At 41.6% G+C, this 17,056-nt stretch overlaps 1 protein-coding gene across 8 annotated transcripts in view; it reads right to left on the reverse strand.

Moving 5' to 3' along the window:
- sorcs2 (sortilin-related VPS10 domain containing receptor 2) overlaps positions 1 to 17,056 on the reverse strand; it is a 272,090-nt gene that overhangs the window by 145,483 nt on the left and 109,551 nt on the right. For all 8 annotated transcript variants that reach the window (XM_080052181.1, XM_080052180.1, XM_080052177.1 and 5 more), the window contains exon 3: positions 5,229 to 5,328. In XM_080052181.1, the coding sequence (XP_079908307.1) occupies positions 5,229 to 5,328 (100 nt within the window). The remainder of the gene's footprint in view (positions 1 to 5,228; positions 5,329 to 17,056) is intronic.

The following is a 17,056-nucleotide window of genomic DNA, read 5'->3' on the forward strand; positions in this document are numbered from 1 at the left end:
GATAAGCCGTTAATGGACCAAGACATGTCTTTGACTTCAAAATACACTGGAGTCCATTGGATTGTATTCATTTGTTCTAATATGTTCATAGCCTGAGGTAATCCTACTCAAAAGATATTGATGTACTTGTTTTCCACTCATCCTTTTACAACATAGAGACAAATGTCAAGAAGGTAAGAAACGTGTTCAGTAGATACAATGTCGAAATACTACAGAAGGCATAGATATATGTCTATGAGTTAAAATTATGGACTGGATTTGTAACCGCTGACCATCTTTCGTTCTAAGCTAAAAGTCACGGTCCCAAGTTGTCATTTGACCTAATTGAATGTTTTTCCAACATAAAGACGAAAGTCAGAGAAAGAAGGTGGAGGATGGTTACATGAAGGCAAAATGGTTGGCATGCTGCCCAAAAGCAGGGAACTCCTTTGTTGAGACTGTGATTGACAATGAATATCCCTTCATCTGAATTAATTTGGTTTACTTTCTCTCTCTCTCTCTCTCTCTCTCCCTGTGTCTCTCTCTCAGCAGTGGTGAGTCCTGTTCTGCACTATAGCAGCACAATCATAAATATTGACGTCACAATAGATCATCTCTATGTGCCCCTCCTATCTTATTTTTCTCTCCCTCTATGGGTTCTCTCTCACCCTCTTCCTTCCTTTTCATCCTAGATTGCATTTCCTTCTCTTCCTCAACAACTACGGAGCAGAGACCATGAGCCAGCCAGCCCTCTAGAGATTGATTGACCCCGATCCTTTGTGTGTGTGTGTCTGAAGAATAGAATGGTTTATAGACAAATGAGGAGTAAGAGGAAGGAGTGACGGAAGAATTATGCCAGAGGCCAAAGAGGGGCAAGTGGTATAACTCTGCCGTAACTCTGCTGATGCGTGTGTGTGTGTGTGTGTGTGTGTGTGTGTGTGTGTGTGTGTGTGTGTGTGTGTGTGTGTGTGTTTTGGCTACAAACCAGAGGAAGCCAAATGATACAGTCACTGTTCAAAAGAGCTAAAGTACCATTTATCAACTGTATCACTTCACAACAGCCTTATGTTAGTGCATGACTTCTGACCATCTTTATTTCAGAAGTACGTTCAGTCTGTGACAAGCCTACTTCAATACAATACTAACCTCTTATAAGCACTGTTTTTTGTTTACATTAGGTCCAGCAACCACTTACCTGCAACAAAGCTACCACAATATATGTCGTTCAATTAGCCTACTCTACAGGGACTTATGTACTCTACATCAGAGGTTCAAAACCTTGTTTGATGTACCTCCACAGCCCAGTCCCATTGATTCCATTTCATGTTGTATACTCATACTTGGCTTGGATCAGTTGCAACAATGGATTGAAGGATGGATCATTTTCACAGTAGACATTAGGGGTGTGAACGTTTACAAAAATGTCTAACCGTGTACACGACAATTTTTTTTTCGTGTACACGGTTAACCGTGACGTCATTGTCCTCGTGCCCCCGCCGTCTTGTAGGCGCGCGCACACACACACACACACACACACATACGTTCGTTCGCCTGTAAACACACAATTGACATGAACTACGCTCGTTTACACACCTCTTATAATAGGTCCATGGTACACACACACACACACACACATTCGCCGTCATAATCGCGCTTCATTCATTTCCTGATTAATATAGCCTATCGCTTTCTACATGTCCACGTTAAATGCATGTTGAACAGGTGTTATAAAGTTCGGGCTACTTACGAGCGTAGTTCACGTCAACCGAGTAACTTTAATCTTTAGGTTATCTTTCATCACTCTTCCGTGGCTGTCAGTTGAGCCCCAGCACGGCGACTCCCCGTGTGTGTGTGCGCGCCGATACACACACTCACTCACACACACACACTCGCCGAGGGACAGACAGATTCTCGGCAGACTAGCTTTTATCCTCCCCAAGTAGTTTATTAGTGATGTAAAATCAATAAACGCGTGTCTCCAGAACATATTTAAAAACTTTGAAATTAAAAAAAAAAAAAAAAAAAAAAACGGTTTTCGTTTATTGATTTTTCCTAAACGGTTATGATTTACTAAACGGTTACACGTGTACACGTGTACACGTGCACACCCCTAGTAGACATAGTAATATTCTGGAACTATAATATTCGTATTTATTTTTTTCCAGTATATTTCGGCAAGTTTGCATACCTTCCACTACCAGAGTTGGAATGGCATTAGGTTAAACATGTATTGAAAAAGGTCCAGTTGCTGAGCTGGTATTGCTATGAAGCTGGATCTAAAAAAAAATCCCTGCAAACCTTTGACTGAGCTGAGGATTTTCAGTCTAACCAATGAAATAAGAAAATGTGTTGTTCTTTCCATGCACTCTAGAAAACCATTCAAAAAGCAAAGTGAATAGGTCTTAAATCCCTTATATACTTGAGCCGTAAACTGAGCACTCGACGACAACAAGAAAATGGGACCTGTGCAAACACTTGCACAAGGGCCCTTGCTGACAGCACCTTTCCGAAAGACGACTGTAAAGGACAATAGTTAAGGGAGAAGCCATTGAGCCTCCCGGTCTCAAAGTTGTATTTACAAGTCCATTGCGTTGAAGTGTGTCAAGGGTCCTTGTGGGAAGTCCAATCCGGCAAAGCGGTGTCCTGAGCCAATCTTTAATGGGGCTCTCAATGAAGCAATGGAGGAAAGAGAAAGAGAGGGCGACATGGTCTCTGTCTGAAGACTCACCTCTCTTTAATTGCCTAAAGTCCATATTGATTACTGGAGGCCCCCTCACACCTTTCACTGTGTGATCCCTTCACACTGTGTGTAATCCCCTCAGAGGAGATTTACAGACCCAGACCGTTTGCTGTTTAGTAGTATTGATCAAAGTGCACCCATGCATGTGTGTGTGTGTGTTTGTGTGTGTGTGTTTTATTACTGCGTGTGTAGGGGCACCTAACAAACGTGATGGCTCTTAATTTGGACACTGACAAGAAAGGAAGCAAACATGTGGCGGTGTACTGTTATTTTTAGAGGGATCAAAGTCTTTGATGATCGACTCCGCACACAAAGTCCACATAAACCCATGCACACACATACTCATACTCACACACACACACACACACACACACACACACACACACACACACACACACACACACACACACACACACACACACACACACACACACACACACACACACACACACACACACACACACACACACACACACACACACACACACACACACACACACACACACACACACAACCCACTGCCTCTCTCACAAGAAGGCACATCGATAATGCTTTATAAAGTCCTTGCAAAGAAGCATATAGTTAACCGCTAATAAATTAATAATAATGTTCTTTTTCCTTATTAAAGCCACAAAATAGCTAAGACATAACAATGACATACTAGTTAAGTAAGTAAGAGAAATAAATGGGTTTTTAATGTTTTTAGTAAAAATGATAAGAAACTCATTAGATTAGTAACAAGTTTCTTACAAGTGCTTGTCAATGCATTTTAATCTCGCAATAATGTGGTGATATAATTATTTAAACTCATATAGAGTCTTATTTAAACATATTAAGAAGCCTCCGCTAAGGGCCTTACTACCTATTAACTAACGTACATTAGAAGGACCTTAATATAAAGCTACTGGCACATCTACTCTCACAACAGCAATGGCGCACACGCACAGAAAGACTCACGCACACTGATTCCAGTGAAACACACCCAACCTGAGCTTCCGTCACTCTCCCCTGGCCTGGAGGTGCCTTTAAGCAGCAGCCTTATCCCAAGCTCATATTGCCACACATCCTATTGCACAACACAAACACTCTCACCACCAGTCTCTCTCTCTCTCTCTCTCTCTCTCTCTCTCTCTCTCTCTCTCTCTCTCTCTCTCTCTCTCTCTCTCTCTCTCTCTCTCTCTCTCTCTCTCTCTCTCTCTCTCTCTCTCTCTCTCTCTCTCTCTCTCTCTCTCTCTCTCTCTCTCTCTCTCTCTCTCTCTCTCTCTCTCTCTCTGTCCCTAAGGGAAATTAAGATGACTCTGTTCCCATGCAATTAAATAGCTCTCATGCTGCTGTCTGCTCTAATATTCCATGTGTGTGTGTGTGTGTGTGTGTGTGTGTGTGTGTGTGTGTGTGTGTGTGTGTGTGTGTGTGTGTGCTAGTGTGTGTGTGTTGAAGTAGAAGATGAGATGGCAGATCCAGTGCAGACATTTGGAGCGTAGAGTGAGAAAAGTGACTACATCTAATCTCCTTCCATCGCTCTCTTCCATCGATCGCTAGTAGCAGCCTGGACCTGGGCGATAACACCTGGCCAATTATAGGGGGGGTGGGCAGTTGGCAATCCGGTCGCATCTCTCGGTTTAAGTCACCTACTGTAACTCTGAGGCTCCAGCTTTACTGCTTATCTGCTGCCCTGCCCTTTTTTGGGGGGGAAATTCACTGGAGTTTTCAAAAGCTTGCCGTTGGATCGAATAACTGTAAAATGGGTGGGAGTGGTGGCCAAAGGGGCTGTTGTATGTGCAATAGCAAAAACAAAATCTGGAAAAGTGCTAATCCCTATTGTTGGAGCAGTGAGGTGTGGGTGGACGTCATGCAAGTTCCTGCCACAGTGTCTATTTCTGCCCAGAATATAGTGCTATAGTGATTCGTTCAGGAAGTGTACTACATGTAACAAAGCTGAATATAAGAGGTGGATGGTGGTGGATATGTGTGAAGGATATACAGCTTTCACGCAGGAGACAGAAGGTTGTATCCTGGTGCAATTCATCACTTGATATAAATCAAGTACATTTAATCAAAATGAAAGCACATTTGGCATTACATGGCAAATCCTCCTTGAAAAATATGTCCTTTCTTGCTTAGGACAGTTTTAAGTCAAGTCAACTTTGCATACCAAGGTTTTGGATTTTGGGTGAACTGACCCTTTAATGTGGTTTACCTGGTGGTTTTTACACTTATAATGCAATATTACTAGTAACACTGTCTTTTTTTGTTGCCTGCCTTTATGCTGGAGTGCCCGATCTATTTTTAACCAGCCGTTTGTCTTTTTTCTCAAATGGCACATCTTTAACGAGATGTCTTGTAATTGGGTGTAAACATTCATTTAGGCCTCCAGCACACTCTTTCAACAACACATTAGAGCAAAGCTTTTTCGTTCTCACCACAATTGTCAGTTTCAGATTTAGCAACGCGTCTCAGGGAGTTCATGGGAAATGCAATATTACGTTCATTAACAAACATGTCCTCCTACCTTTTTCTTGTTGGTGGGGCAGATGTAGAAGCTGGTCACCACGATGGGTGTCCCCGGCATCAGGTTGAGTTTGGTGTAGGTGGTGCCGTAGTCAGTAGACCTGAAGGTGGGCAGATAAGAAACAAGAAAAGCCAAAGTTAGTCAGGCAAATGTTGTGTTGATATCCTTTTGTAATCATCTCGTGACACGCACACTACCAATATTAGAATGGTAATGATTTAGATACGTAAGTCCTCTAAAAACACGTGCAGCACATACAGTAATTTGACAAGAGCAGCTCCATGAAAAAACCTTTTGCATTGACAGACAGATATGAATTCTGCAAAAGAAAAGCCAAGGAAATGGCGACCTGTTTATTCTCTCCTACTGCCCCTAAAGGCAACATACTACACATCAGCTCTCTCTTCATCATATTACCACTTTGTGTTCGGCGGTCTGAGCGAGGTGACAAATCAAAAAGTGGACGGACAACTTGTCATTTTCCACAGTGATGCAAAAAAACAACCCCGCGGGCAGGCAATGAAGTACTGGGCCAATCCCCCAAATCTGGCAGCTTTAAGAGCAGGTATACGCTCTAATGTATGTGTGTGTGTGTGTGTGTGTGTGTGTGTGTGTGTGTGTGTGTGTGTGTGTGTGTGTGTGTGTGTGTGTGTGTGTGTGTGTGTGTGTGTGTGTGTTGAGATTGATGGCTTCACTGCTGGATTGTTTCTCCGGCCTGGGCGCTCGGTCACACCCACCGCGCAGAGTGAAGGCGATTGTTTGTGACAGCTTTTTTGAAAAACGACGACAGGGTTTTCAGCTCGGTCGAAAAAGGCTGGAGAAAGGTGACCGCTTACGGATAATGAATGTCTCAAATTCCTGTCAGGAACATAGAGAGGGAAAGTGTATAATTCCAGAAGCATTCTCCTCAACTACATAACACAAGCAAGGGAGATTAAGGCAGGTAATTCTGATTATGACGGTTTTAGCTTGGGGGTAATCAGAGGTTGAGGAATACAAATGATACAATAAGGGCTATTGGAAAAAAAAACTGAATATCATGGAAAACTTTTATATATTCTAGATTCATTACACAAAGTGAAATATGTAGGGCCTTTCAATTGTTTTAGTTTTGATGATGATGGCTTAGAGCTCATGGAATAAAAAAAATCCATTATCTCAGAATATAAGAAAGCGACCAAAACATATCAAAAAAAGATTTATGAAACAGAAATTTCAGCCTTCTGAAAAGTATTTTAATTCTAGAATGTTTTTGATATTCAAATTGTTTTATATGCACCTGCACATCTATTGCATTTGCACACATTTCTTTCTGCTGATTTTCTACAGCTCTCAGGGCTAATTTGGAAAGCAATCCAAAGCACACAGCAAAAGGATGTGCTACAGCTATTCAGCCCAGGCAGGAGAGGTTCAACAGGAGGGAGCCTGGTTAGAAGAAGGTCCTGATGAAAGAGAATGATGAGCTAGCACGTCAGCCTGGTTATAAGGATGAGAGGATTTACTCCTTCTGCACAGTGGGGGAGAGAGACACACACACACACACACACGGAGCCCCTGCCAAGCCATTCAGCAATCAGCTGTCCCAGGGTGCTCTGATACAGCTGGAGAAAATGGAGTGGCATAGCAAGGGGTGATGCCGGCAAGTGTTTTCATCTTCCTCGCCCAGGCCCTGTGTGCGGTGTTTAACCCTAGGATCACTTGGAAAGACATGGACGGATCCAGTGCTGATGGCTGTGTTAGCAGCTAGAGAGCTCTCAGGGCTTATCTCAGAAATAACCCACTTAAGGATGAAGACAGGGCCCTGCTATAGGCCTGGTGTGTGGAGGGTCCCGGCTCAATCATTAGGGTGTGAGTGGAAAAAGCCACACTATCGGACTTAGTACAAATTAATTAGGGGGATGATGATCACTTTGGATTTTTGAGTATTGGTTCTATCTACTGTATCCATCTATTCATCCAACCATCCATCCATCCATCCATCCATCCATCCACCCATCAAACCATCCATGCAACCATTCAGCCATACAAGTACTTCATATGCAAATTGAAATTAAAGTAATACAACATTTGACCATGTAGTGGCCCTGTAAGAGATGATTAAATATAAGACAATAGCAAAACACAGCAAAAACATAAGGAGAGCTTGGAGTAAAATTACAGGCAAACAAATGCAATTCTAAAAGAATAATGCCTTCGCTATATTGTTTGGAACACAACCGGGGTAATCACTGGTTAACACAGAGGTCTGCCAGGCCTTCTCCCCGGTACATATTTATAGCCTTCATTAGCATGAGTGTAATGAGCGGGCCAGGGTTGAGGTGGGCCCCGTGCCCAGAAACGCATCTCAACATCTGGACGCTGACTAGTCACAATTATTGCCCCATCTTTCTGTCCTCATTACCCCCTAGCTACCAGGAGGACAGTTTCCATGGATACAGTGCTTCTTTACATCCAGCGGGTGTTGAAAACCAAAAGGCGTGGGGCAATTTGGGCCAAACAATAAAAACAACCTAATTTTTTTATTCCGGTGGGTAACTTAATACAAAAAAAGTAAAACTGAATAAATTAGCTTTGGCTTGTCTATTTCACAGCTGCAGGGTTTAGTGTATACTCGTGAAAAATATAGAAAAGGCAAAAAAAAATGTTTGGCAGGTTGAGTCAGGGGGCATGGAAAGATGTTGAGCCACTAATAAGGCTAATTTGATTTGGAGGGAGGGAGGGAGGGGCTCCTTATATGGGCGAGAATAATGATGTTAAGTTAACAAGAGAGTTAATTTTGTTCTGTCTGACGTCCAGACCTTTGCCTTAATAGACTGGTAAGGAAAGCTATTGGGAGATTAATGAGGAATAATTAACTTTGAAGCAGATGAAGTGGGGAGATGGTGTAGGCAGCGCTGGCTGGATGAGAGGGGTGAAGAGTTGGGACGAAAGAAGAATAGTCTAAAATCAAAATCTATTTCGCTCAATGCAATGCAGCACTCACTCCTCGTACAATTACACATTATGGTCGAAAAAGTAGGACATCAGGGCACACACACACACACACATACAAATTCCCCATTATTACACGACTTTACTCTGTGAAACGTGTGCAAAACGGTATTTCATTTTGAAATGTCAAGGCCAGTCAGTGCTGTAGAAAATAGGAAAAATCTCCCCCTCAAAAAAAACCCTCAAAGACAAAATCATAATCGTGATGCGGACGGAGAAACATTCATTGTGCTGCACAAAGGCTTAAACAAGTTCCCAGAGAAATAATACATTTGGGGCCATATACGTCTTAAATAAAAAGCCACTGGGAGGACATAACTAATCTAGTAGAATACTAAAGGTATAAAAGAAGAGCCGAATAACAAGAGACAAGGAGAAGGGGGAACCAAAGGCGAGACAGACACTGGGGCTTGGAATTGTGTTTTTTCCTTTGATGCGCTTGATAAAACAAGAGAATGTGGAAGGCACTTTAGGGGCAGCTAGCGACAGGTGCTGATTCACATTTAATGTCCTAATATGTCAAGGTCGCTCCCGGTGCCTGGCATCTCGCGGAGGGGGAAGACGAATCGAGAGCGTCAAAGGGGACAAGTGTGACATGCTAGAAAAAGAGAGGGGGATGAGAATGGATGTGAGGAAACAGGTCTGTAATGAATTTCTATTAAATCCACCTGAGCATCTTCAAGATGTTATAGCTGGTGATGTGCTGATTGAAACGTCAGCTTAGTCACTGTCAAGACAGAGGTGTTATCCTTAAATGTCCGTCCTCACTGTGTGTGCACAGTGTTGGGGTTAAACTACTTTGAAAGCATATAGCGATGCAAACTATACCAATGACTTCACAGTGGAAATAGTTGAACTATACATCAAGTAAAAACGTCGCATGACAGCAAAAGAAAATGCCAGTTTATTTTCAATACTAAAAAGTTTCAATTGAAATACTATTTGTGAATAAATACCAAATTAGGAAATACATTAGATACAGTAACCGAATATTTTTTACAGGGGTGCTGACCAATCCAGCTACCTGCAAGGTGAATAGCCCTGAGATCTAAACCTGTCCTAAATAGAACAGTAACATTTGGACTTTTCAAAAGGACTCAATTGCAAGAACTATCTAACTAGCTATTTTGTAAACAGATCTGGATTTCTATTATCTGGGAAGCAATGGTAAAATTAAAATGAATTCCTTTCCTTCTATGAACCAAAAAACATTTTTATTTTTTAGTTTCAATTGTTAACATAAAAAAGGCAAAAAAGTAATTATACTACTTGAATCACTTTGCAAATATGAATGTAGCTGAACTACCAGCAAGCTACTGCAAAATGTAGTTAAACTATAGTTTTATTACATGTGTTTTACTACTCCCCAACTCTGACTGCCTGCTATGCATGCATGTCAAGAGGTATCTGCTGTCAAGAACTAAGCTATACAGTCTAAAGTAGGTTGAAAAGAAAGTTCAAAAGTAGAGTAGAGCAGTAGGTGGGTGTGTTAAAAGGCGAGACAGGGGACATATACAGTGACTGGATGCGTCTTGACAGGCTGACTTCTGGTCTGATTTGTGTTGGGAGTAGCCGGATGCTGAGGCCGACAGATGCTGTCAGTCTGGGTCAGGCCCAGACATCCAGACGGCCAGACCGTTAACGTTTTGATGAGGCTCATCAGTGATTGGCTTACATTTAAAATGTCCCAGGGTGCAGTTGGGAAGGTAGCCAGAGTCCACCGACATACTACAGACAGAGGATTGGGCCCTTTGTCTGCCTGTGGCGAAAAGTGTCAGAGCATTCCATCATCCGCGTAAATGTGCAGCAAACGCCGCACAGACACACAAGGTTGCGGAAAAAAATCTACAATGTATTGCACTGTGGCCTCACTGCTGACAAGATCAATGAGGCATGAGGCAAATTTGCTTCCTTGCCAAGGTATCACTCACTTAGGGTTCATTAACTGCATTCTAAAATAATTTGTGCAGAATTTGTTGTTCGAAGCATGCTAAAAGATTGGCTCATGAGTCATCGTAACACCCGTTCATCTTTTTTGAAAGAGCAAAGGAATTAGCAGGTGATGAGAGCTTTTTTGGATTTATTGCAGCTAAAGGTACGTGCCGTGACTAGTGTTAAAAAAAATACTGCTGAGATACGGCCGTCATTAGCCTAGCGTTAGCTGATTTACGACGCTAAAAAGCAAGGGATCATAAATACCTACTGAATTGCGAGTTCAACAAGTGGGATGACATTGTATGCTTTAGAATGGTAAATGTGCTGGGAGTAGAGTTCCACTACACAGCTTTTTTTTGAACCTGTGAGGTTTGATGCTACAATCAAAAAGAAAGTGGAGGGGGGGGTGCTCCCATCTGCTTCACACATGGACAGGTCATCAAATCTGACCTCCTTCTGGCTGATTTTTCTCCCAAAAATTGACCAGTCTGCTTCTCTGCAGCTTGTTTTTTCACACATCAGGCGACACCTCTCTCTGTTCATTTCCCCCTGTTGTTTACTGCAGTGCAATGGTTATAGATGGCAGAGCTCAGGAAGTCTCAGGTGCACCCATGGACAAAAGGCTTTATGGCCAGCTGCTACGGCCTGATTGTGTCAAAGCCTGGCTTTATTGACTGCAGTATGGAACGCAAGATGATATAGTTTGTCAGAGATCTACCAGGTTGCCAACAGAGAATATATGTTTACCCCACTTCTATGATGCCTGCACCATCCTTTTCCAAGACATTTGTGGCCCCCAATGTGATCTTAGTTGTGACAGCCACACAGTCAGACAAAGAGATTTTTCAAACACTCAAATGTGTAACTGTCATGGCTCCCTCAGCTGTGAAAAAGATCCAGAAAAGGGCAGCTTTGCACAGTGAAGTGTGAATCTGTGTCGATGGGGAAAGCAAAAAGGACAAGTGGGGAACTTATCTTGGCCTAGGGATGAGAGTAGCACCCGAGTCCCAGTGTCTACAGAAAGGTGTTTGCATCGAGAGGCTAAAGACAGATGATGGACCAATGAGTACGAAACTGTGGCATTTTCACTATCACTTCTACCAGATGAGAAAACCAAAAGAAAACTTCTGACAGTTAGGTCCGTAGATTATCCAAAGTAACAGGGGCCCTGTATTTAGAAAGAGAACCAGCTGTATGTTTATCAAAATGTAAATAGCCAATTTGGTGAGCATCTGTTCTCACAACACTATACAGTCTAGGCGTGGAGGCAGTAATCTCAAAGACAGATATCCCAAAACCATCCCTCCATCTGTTTTCCATAACTTCTACAAGATCAGGCCGCGATGCCTTCCACACCAGCCCCGGTGAAGAAAAATTAACCGTTAAAAGTCAAGGACCTCACTTAAGTATTTTTTTGTTCCATGTTTTATTTTGCCATGCATTGTAAGCCAGAAAGGACTTTGCGGACCATGCAGGGCTGTACAGTGCGACAGTTTTGATCGCATTTGCTACTGAAATTGATCACGTGCGATGATGAATACAAGTCCAGTCGCACCAGTGCTAATGAGCAGATGCTGTCTGTTTGAGACACAGAGGAGCGCTGCACAACACTGCTTAGAGGGCTCTACATTAAAACTCTCCAAATGCGGGTGAATGTAGTCTTAGGCAAGTAAGTTGTTAAGTCTACCCTCCACTTTGGCTGGTGAAAGATGTGTGCTCGGGATCTGTGCTTGTGCGGCGAGATTATAGCGTCTAACTTCACCAACGGTTAAAAACAGGAAGGAGACGGCTCCCTTTACATTAAGGCAGTCAAGTTAGCGCGTGTGCAAACAGAACATTTCCTGTGCGCCTTCACAATAAAAGTCGGTTACTAGCCAAATGCGAGTTGACTTTTATTTTGAAGCAGGTAAGAACAGGAAGTTAGGCCGCTTCACAGCCCTGCAGTCAACAGCAGTAACTATCTATGATAGTAACTGACAAAGATTGACACAACCTATTTAATTTGGCCTAAATTGTATAAATATGTTGACTAATTTATTTAATAGGCTATATGTTCAATGTTTTAAAGTATGGTTTTCATTAAAAGAATGAAATGTTCTAAAAATGTTTGTTATTATTAGCCTAATATAATAATGATATGTTTATAAAAATATATAGGTATAGACATTATTTTTATAGTTCTATGGGGGGGAAATAATTCTGAATCAGCAAAAAAATTGCCATTGGCAGGTTAGACTCTTTTGTCTAAATTGCAATCAGTGCACCCCTATTCATTTTTCTACAATTACTACTGCACACTAGGATATCATATTCATTGAGAATCTCAAATAAAACCAAGATGACAGGCTCAACGGTAATTACAGTGAAATGCAAGGGTTAAGGTTATGCAAGTTTTCGATCATACTTTGTGTGCTACCAAATCTATTTTTGTGCTACTGAATTTTTTTGCTTGCTAGCACAAGTGCTACCACTTTAAAAAATAAGCGTACAGCCCTGGGACCATGTATGCCCACCATCCACGAACGGCCTCCCTAAGTCAAAAAGGTGTTAGAGTGTTCTTCATAGGGGTCGGAGTGGATGCAACGGGTTAAAGAGTAACTGCCCGTATGGGACGCTCTAAGAAGTAGAGCGAATGCACCGCAGGTTGTCACAAAAAAGAATCCGCAAGCAGGTGATTTGAGAGCGCACAGAACCAGCAATAGTGTGAGGCCTAGATTTGATGCTGGTTCCTGGAAATTTTGCGAGCAACAATATACAGTCAAGTGCGAAAGTTTGTGAACCCCTTGAACATTTTGGAATTTTATTTATTGTAACCATCATTAATTCATTTTTATCAATACCAGTATTTTTTATATGAAATAACAGATGTTTGTTTATCAATTCAACATTTTTCTTTTCCAGAAATCAATTGTTAAAACAGATAAAACAAATTATTTGACGAATGTTGTATGTGCAAAAGTTTGTGAACCCTGAGCTGCATTGCTTAAATGGAGCAGGTAAACACAATCAGATGGGCCAAATTGAGTCATGAAATGGACCAATGTAGTGAGAGATCTTTAGGGAAGAAATTGGGCGGCACTAGATACAACAGAGATAAAAGCAGGTCAGTTTAGGCTCACCAAAGTGAACCCATACAGGTCAGACATGCTAAAAGGGGAAACAATCTCAGAGGATCTCAGGAATAGAGTTGTGATGCTGCACATTTGTCCGGGGACAGCTATAAATTATTTAAAAAAAAGTTTGAGCTCCATCGGTCCACCGTGAGGCAAATCATCTACAAATGAGCTTTAAGAGTGACTGAACATCTGCCTAGAAGTGGACTTCCTTCAAAAATATCCACAAGCGCCACAAGATAAGTGATTTTTCAGTTAAAAGCCAACCCAAACATTACATCTGGTGATTTGCAGACCTCTCTTGCAGCATCTGGGACAGATGTGCATGGTTCCACAATAAGAAGAAAACTCAGTCAACATGGCTTTCATGGGATGGTTGCTGAAGAAGCCTCTGCTCTCAAAAAAGAACAAAACTGCTTGTCACAACTTTGCCAGAGAGCACCTGGAGATACCTGAAGTCTTATTCTGTGGACAGATTAGTCAAAAATTGAACTGTTTGGTCATAACCAAAACCGCCATGTTTGGGCAAAAACGCAATTCTGCCTACCACCTAGAGAACCTTCTCCCAAGTGAATAATGGTGGTTTCAAATTGTCTGCAAATCTCCAGGTGTAATGTTTGGGTTGGCTTTTACCTGAAAAATCACTTTTCTTGTGGCGCTTGAGGATATTTTTGAAGGAAGTCCACTTCTAGGCAGATGTTAAGTCACTCTTAAAGCTCTACATTTGTAGATGATTTGCCTCACGGTGGACCGATTGAGCTCAAATTTTTTTTTATGAATTTATAACTGTCCCCAGACAAATGTGTAACATCAAAACTCTATTCCTGAGATCCTCTGAGATTTGTTTCCCTTTTAGCATGTCTGACCTGTATGGGTTCACTTTGGTGAGCCTAAACTGACCTGGTTTTATCTCTGTTTTATCTAGTGCCACCCAATTTCTTTCCTAAAGATCTCTCATTACATTGGTCTATTTCATCAACCAATTTGGCCAACCTGATTGTGTTTACCTTGCTCGATTTAAGCAATGCAGCTCAGGGTTCACAAACTTTTGCACATACAACATTCGTCAAATAATTTGTTTTATCTGTTTTAACAATTGATTTCTGGAAAATAAAAATGTTGAATTGATAAACAAACATCTGTTATTTCATATAAAAAATACTGGTATTGATAAAAATGAATTAATAATGGTTAAAATAAATAAAATTCCAAAAGGCTCAAGGGGTTCACAAACTTTCGCACTTGACTGTATCTACGTGTGAGCATACAGTTTGAGTAGAAGCAGAGTATAATCTTAGAGCAAGAAGGATCAATTTGAGGTGAAATCAATAAATCATGCTCTCAAATTGAAAGACCACGCTCTTGAATTAAGATATATAGGATAATAACTCCATACACCTAGATCATCTCAACTGTCTATGTTCCACACAATAAAGCAGTGGTTCTACTCCAAACTCCTACAGGATGTCTGACCTACTCAACTTATCTCGATGGATATGTCCTTTACTGTGAAAGATACAAATGTCTGCCTACTTCTTCAATTATATTCAATGGGTGACTACCCAAAGCGTATTACTCATGAAATACCTACATAGCTAGACATCACAAGGGTTAGTGGGAGAATATGAATTATGGGTAATTTCTGTGAAAGGTGTTTTTTACTGACAGTAGTCCACTGATTGCTCATCAGCATTCACCTTCTTTTTACCACTCCCATCCCTCAATTTCTGACAAACAATAGAGCACACTTTAGATTATGAGTCCTGCGCCTCTGCACTTGGCACCACTTTATCAAAGTGCTATTTGCAGTGGAAGAGGGGCCTTGAAGGCACCGTCATGTGTAATACAGCAGCAGAGAGGACATGGAGAATAGTGCACCGTATTGTCCTGTACTGTAAAAAGTAGGGATAGACACTTTAATAAGTAGAACATATCAGAGCTGACAGTCTTGGATACTTTTGGATGAAGAGTCCATTCTGCAGCAAATTTGCTTATGCAGCGTTCGCTCATACTGTACGATGAGAGTAAATCAGCTCATTTGCATTAGAATCACAAAAGCTGGCAGCAGAGGGGTGGGAGGATGTGGGCTACAGTTCTGTTTAGCTTAGTCACTGATGCCTCAGCAGCAATTGGAAAATTGCATCTGGAAGTGCCTCCTACACTGCAAGTAGTCTGTGGCAGGCAGCTAGCCAGGATCCAGTGATTCATGGTCGGGTAAGGGCACTTCACAGTGGCCGAGAGCCTCTGTTGAAGTGCACAAAAACCACTGCAGCATAGTTATCAAGAGCAGAGAGCTGGCTGCTGCCATTTGAGAAGAAGTCCCCTGGCAGTTAATATTTGCATTTATTTCCCCCCTGTTTGTCTGGGGAATAAATGACAAAATATAATACAATAATGACTCCACAAAAGAAAAGAGGGTGAGTAGAGGTATTGAAATGCAATAGGTGGCTTTGCCCAGAGGATGTCGTATTTCATAACTGATCTCTCTTCTCATTGAGGCTCCGCGGTGAAGCACTGGCCTCGTCCTGTCATATTTGATGATAATTTGTTTAGATCCTTTGGACAAGAACCACTGACTAAAGGAACGCTGAAAAGAGATATGGAGGTTGCCATGGCCTCTGGGTCTCCCTCTATGGACTACAGTCAGCCTGATCCTATCAACACACGCTGTGTTAGCACTTGGGGAAAGGCAGTCAGTCACATACCCGGCCCTTTCCAATGTCCCCAGTTTCCTGCTGTCATATATTTCATGCTCAACACCTTACTTTCAAAACCATCACGGGAAGAAAAAAACATGCTTGATAAATAACTCACTTGAAGTGCAGTGCTGAAACGTAAGGACTGGATATCAATTTCAAGAACACACATGTATCCTGTTGCCAAAAGTAAATCATCATTTCCTCAGGAAGTTTTCTGTTTAGAGAGGTTCTGGGATGGTTTTACTAAAAACAGTAAGAAAATAATACATGGGTGTGTGTGTATAGGGGAAAGTGGGGTGAGTTGTGCAACTTTTTACTCAAAGTGATTTTAAAGTGAGGCCTTGACAGTTATGTCTCCAACTCAAATATGTACATATATTTCAGGATGTTGTGCATCCCTGGCAATAAAAACTTTGGATCTGGAATAAACTGTTTAAGAAATATAGCTTTCGGAAAAAAAGTTGTCTTGTCGCACAAATCACCCCACTACGTGGGGTGATTTGTGCATTTGGAGAAAATAAGGTGGGGTGAATTGTGCCAATTTATATATATCTCAAAAACTGTAATGCAAGACAAATCTATTAGACAATCACTTATTTAAGGTGTATTTAAAGTAAATAAAGTACATAGTTGACAAAGATTGAAGGTACATTTTCTTAAACAAGGCCTAGCAGATCTAGGTGGTTTTGCCTGCAAAGCTCACAATGACAAAGTCACCATCATCATCTTTCTGGCCATCTGAACTCTCATCAGTGGTGTCGTTAAGTGGAATTGAGATGTCACTCTCTTCTGAGCTACTGTAGACAATCACTTTCTTTTGGTGACCAGCGTATACAGCCATGCCACTGGCACGACTCTCAGAAATGTACTTTGCACTAGTTGCTCCGTGCTTGTGGAACCAACTGCCACCTGACAAATGTGATTCCCCCTACATTTCTGCCTTTAAATCAAGGCTCAAAACCCATATGTACACCCTGGTGTTTCCTCCCCATTAACTATCTTACCTCTGCACTACTATCTGTGTTTATGTGGATGTATGGGCTTTACGTCTTTTATTTTGGTTATTGTTATTTTACCTTCATTGTTTACC

The sequence above is a fragment of the Ammodytes marinus genome (assembly GCF_949987685.1).
Source record: "Ammodytes marinus genome assembly, chromosome: 23".
Lineage (NCBI taxonomy): Eukaryota > Metazoa > Chordata > Actinopteri > Uranoscopiformes > Ammodytidae > Ammodytes > Ammodytes marinus.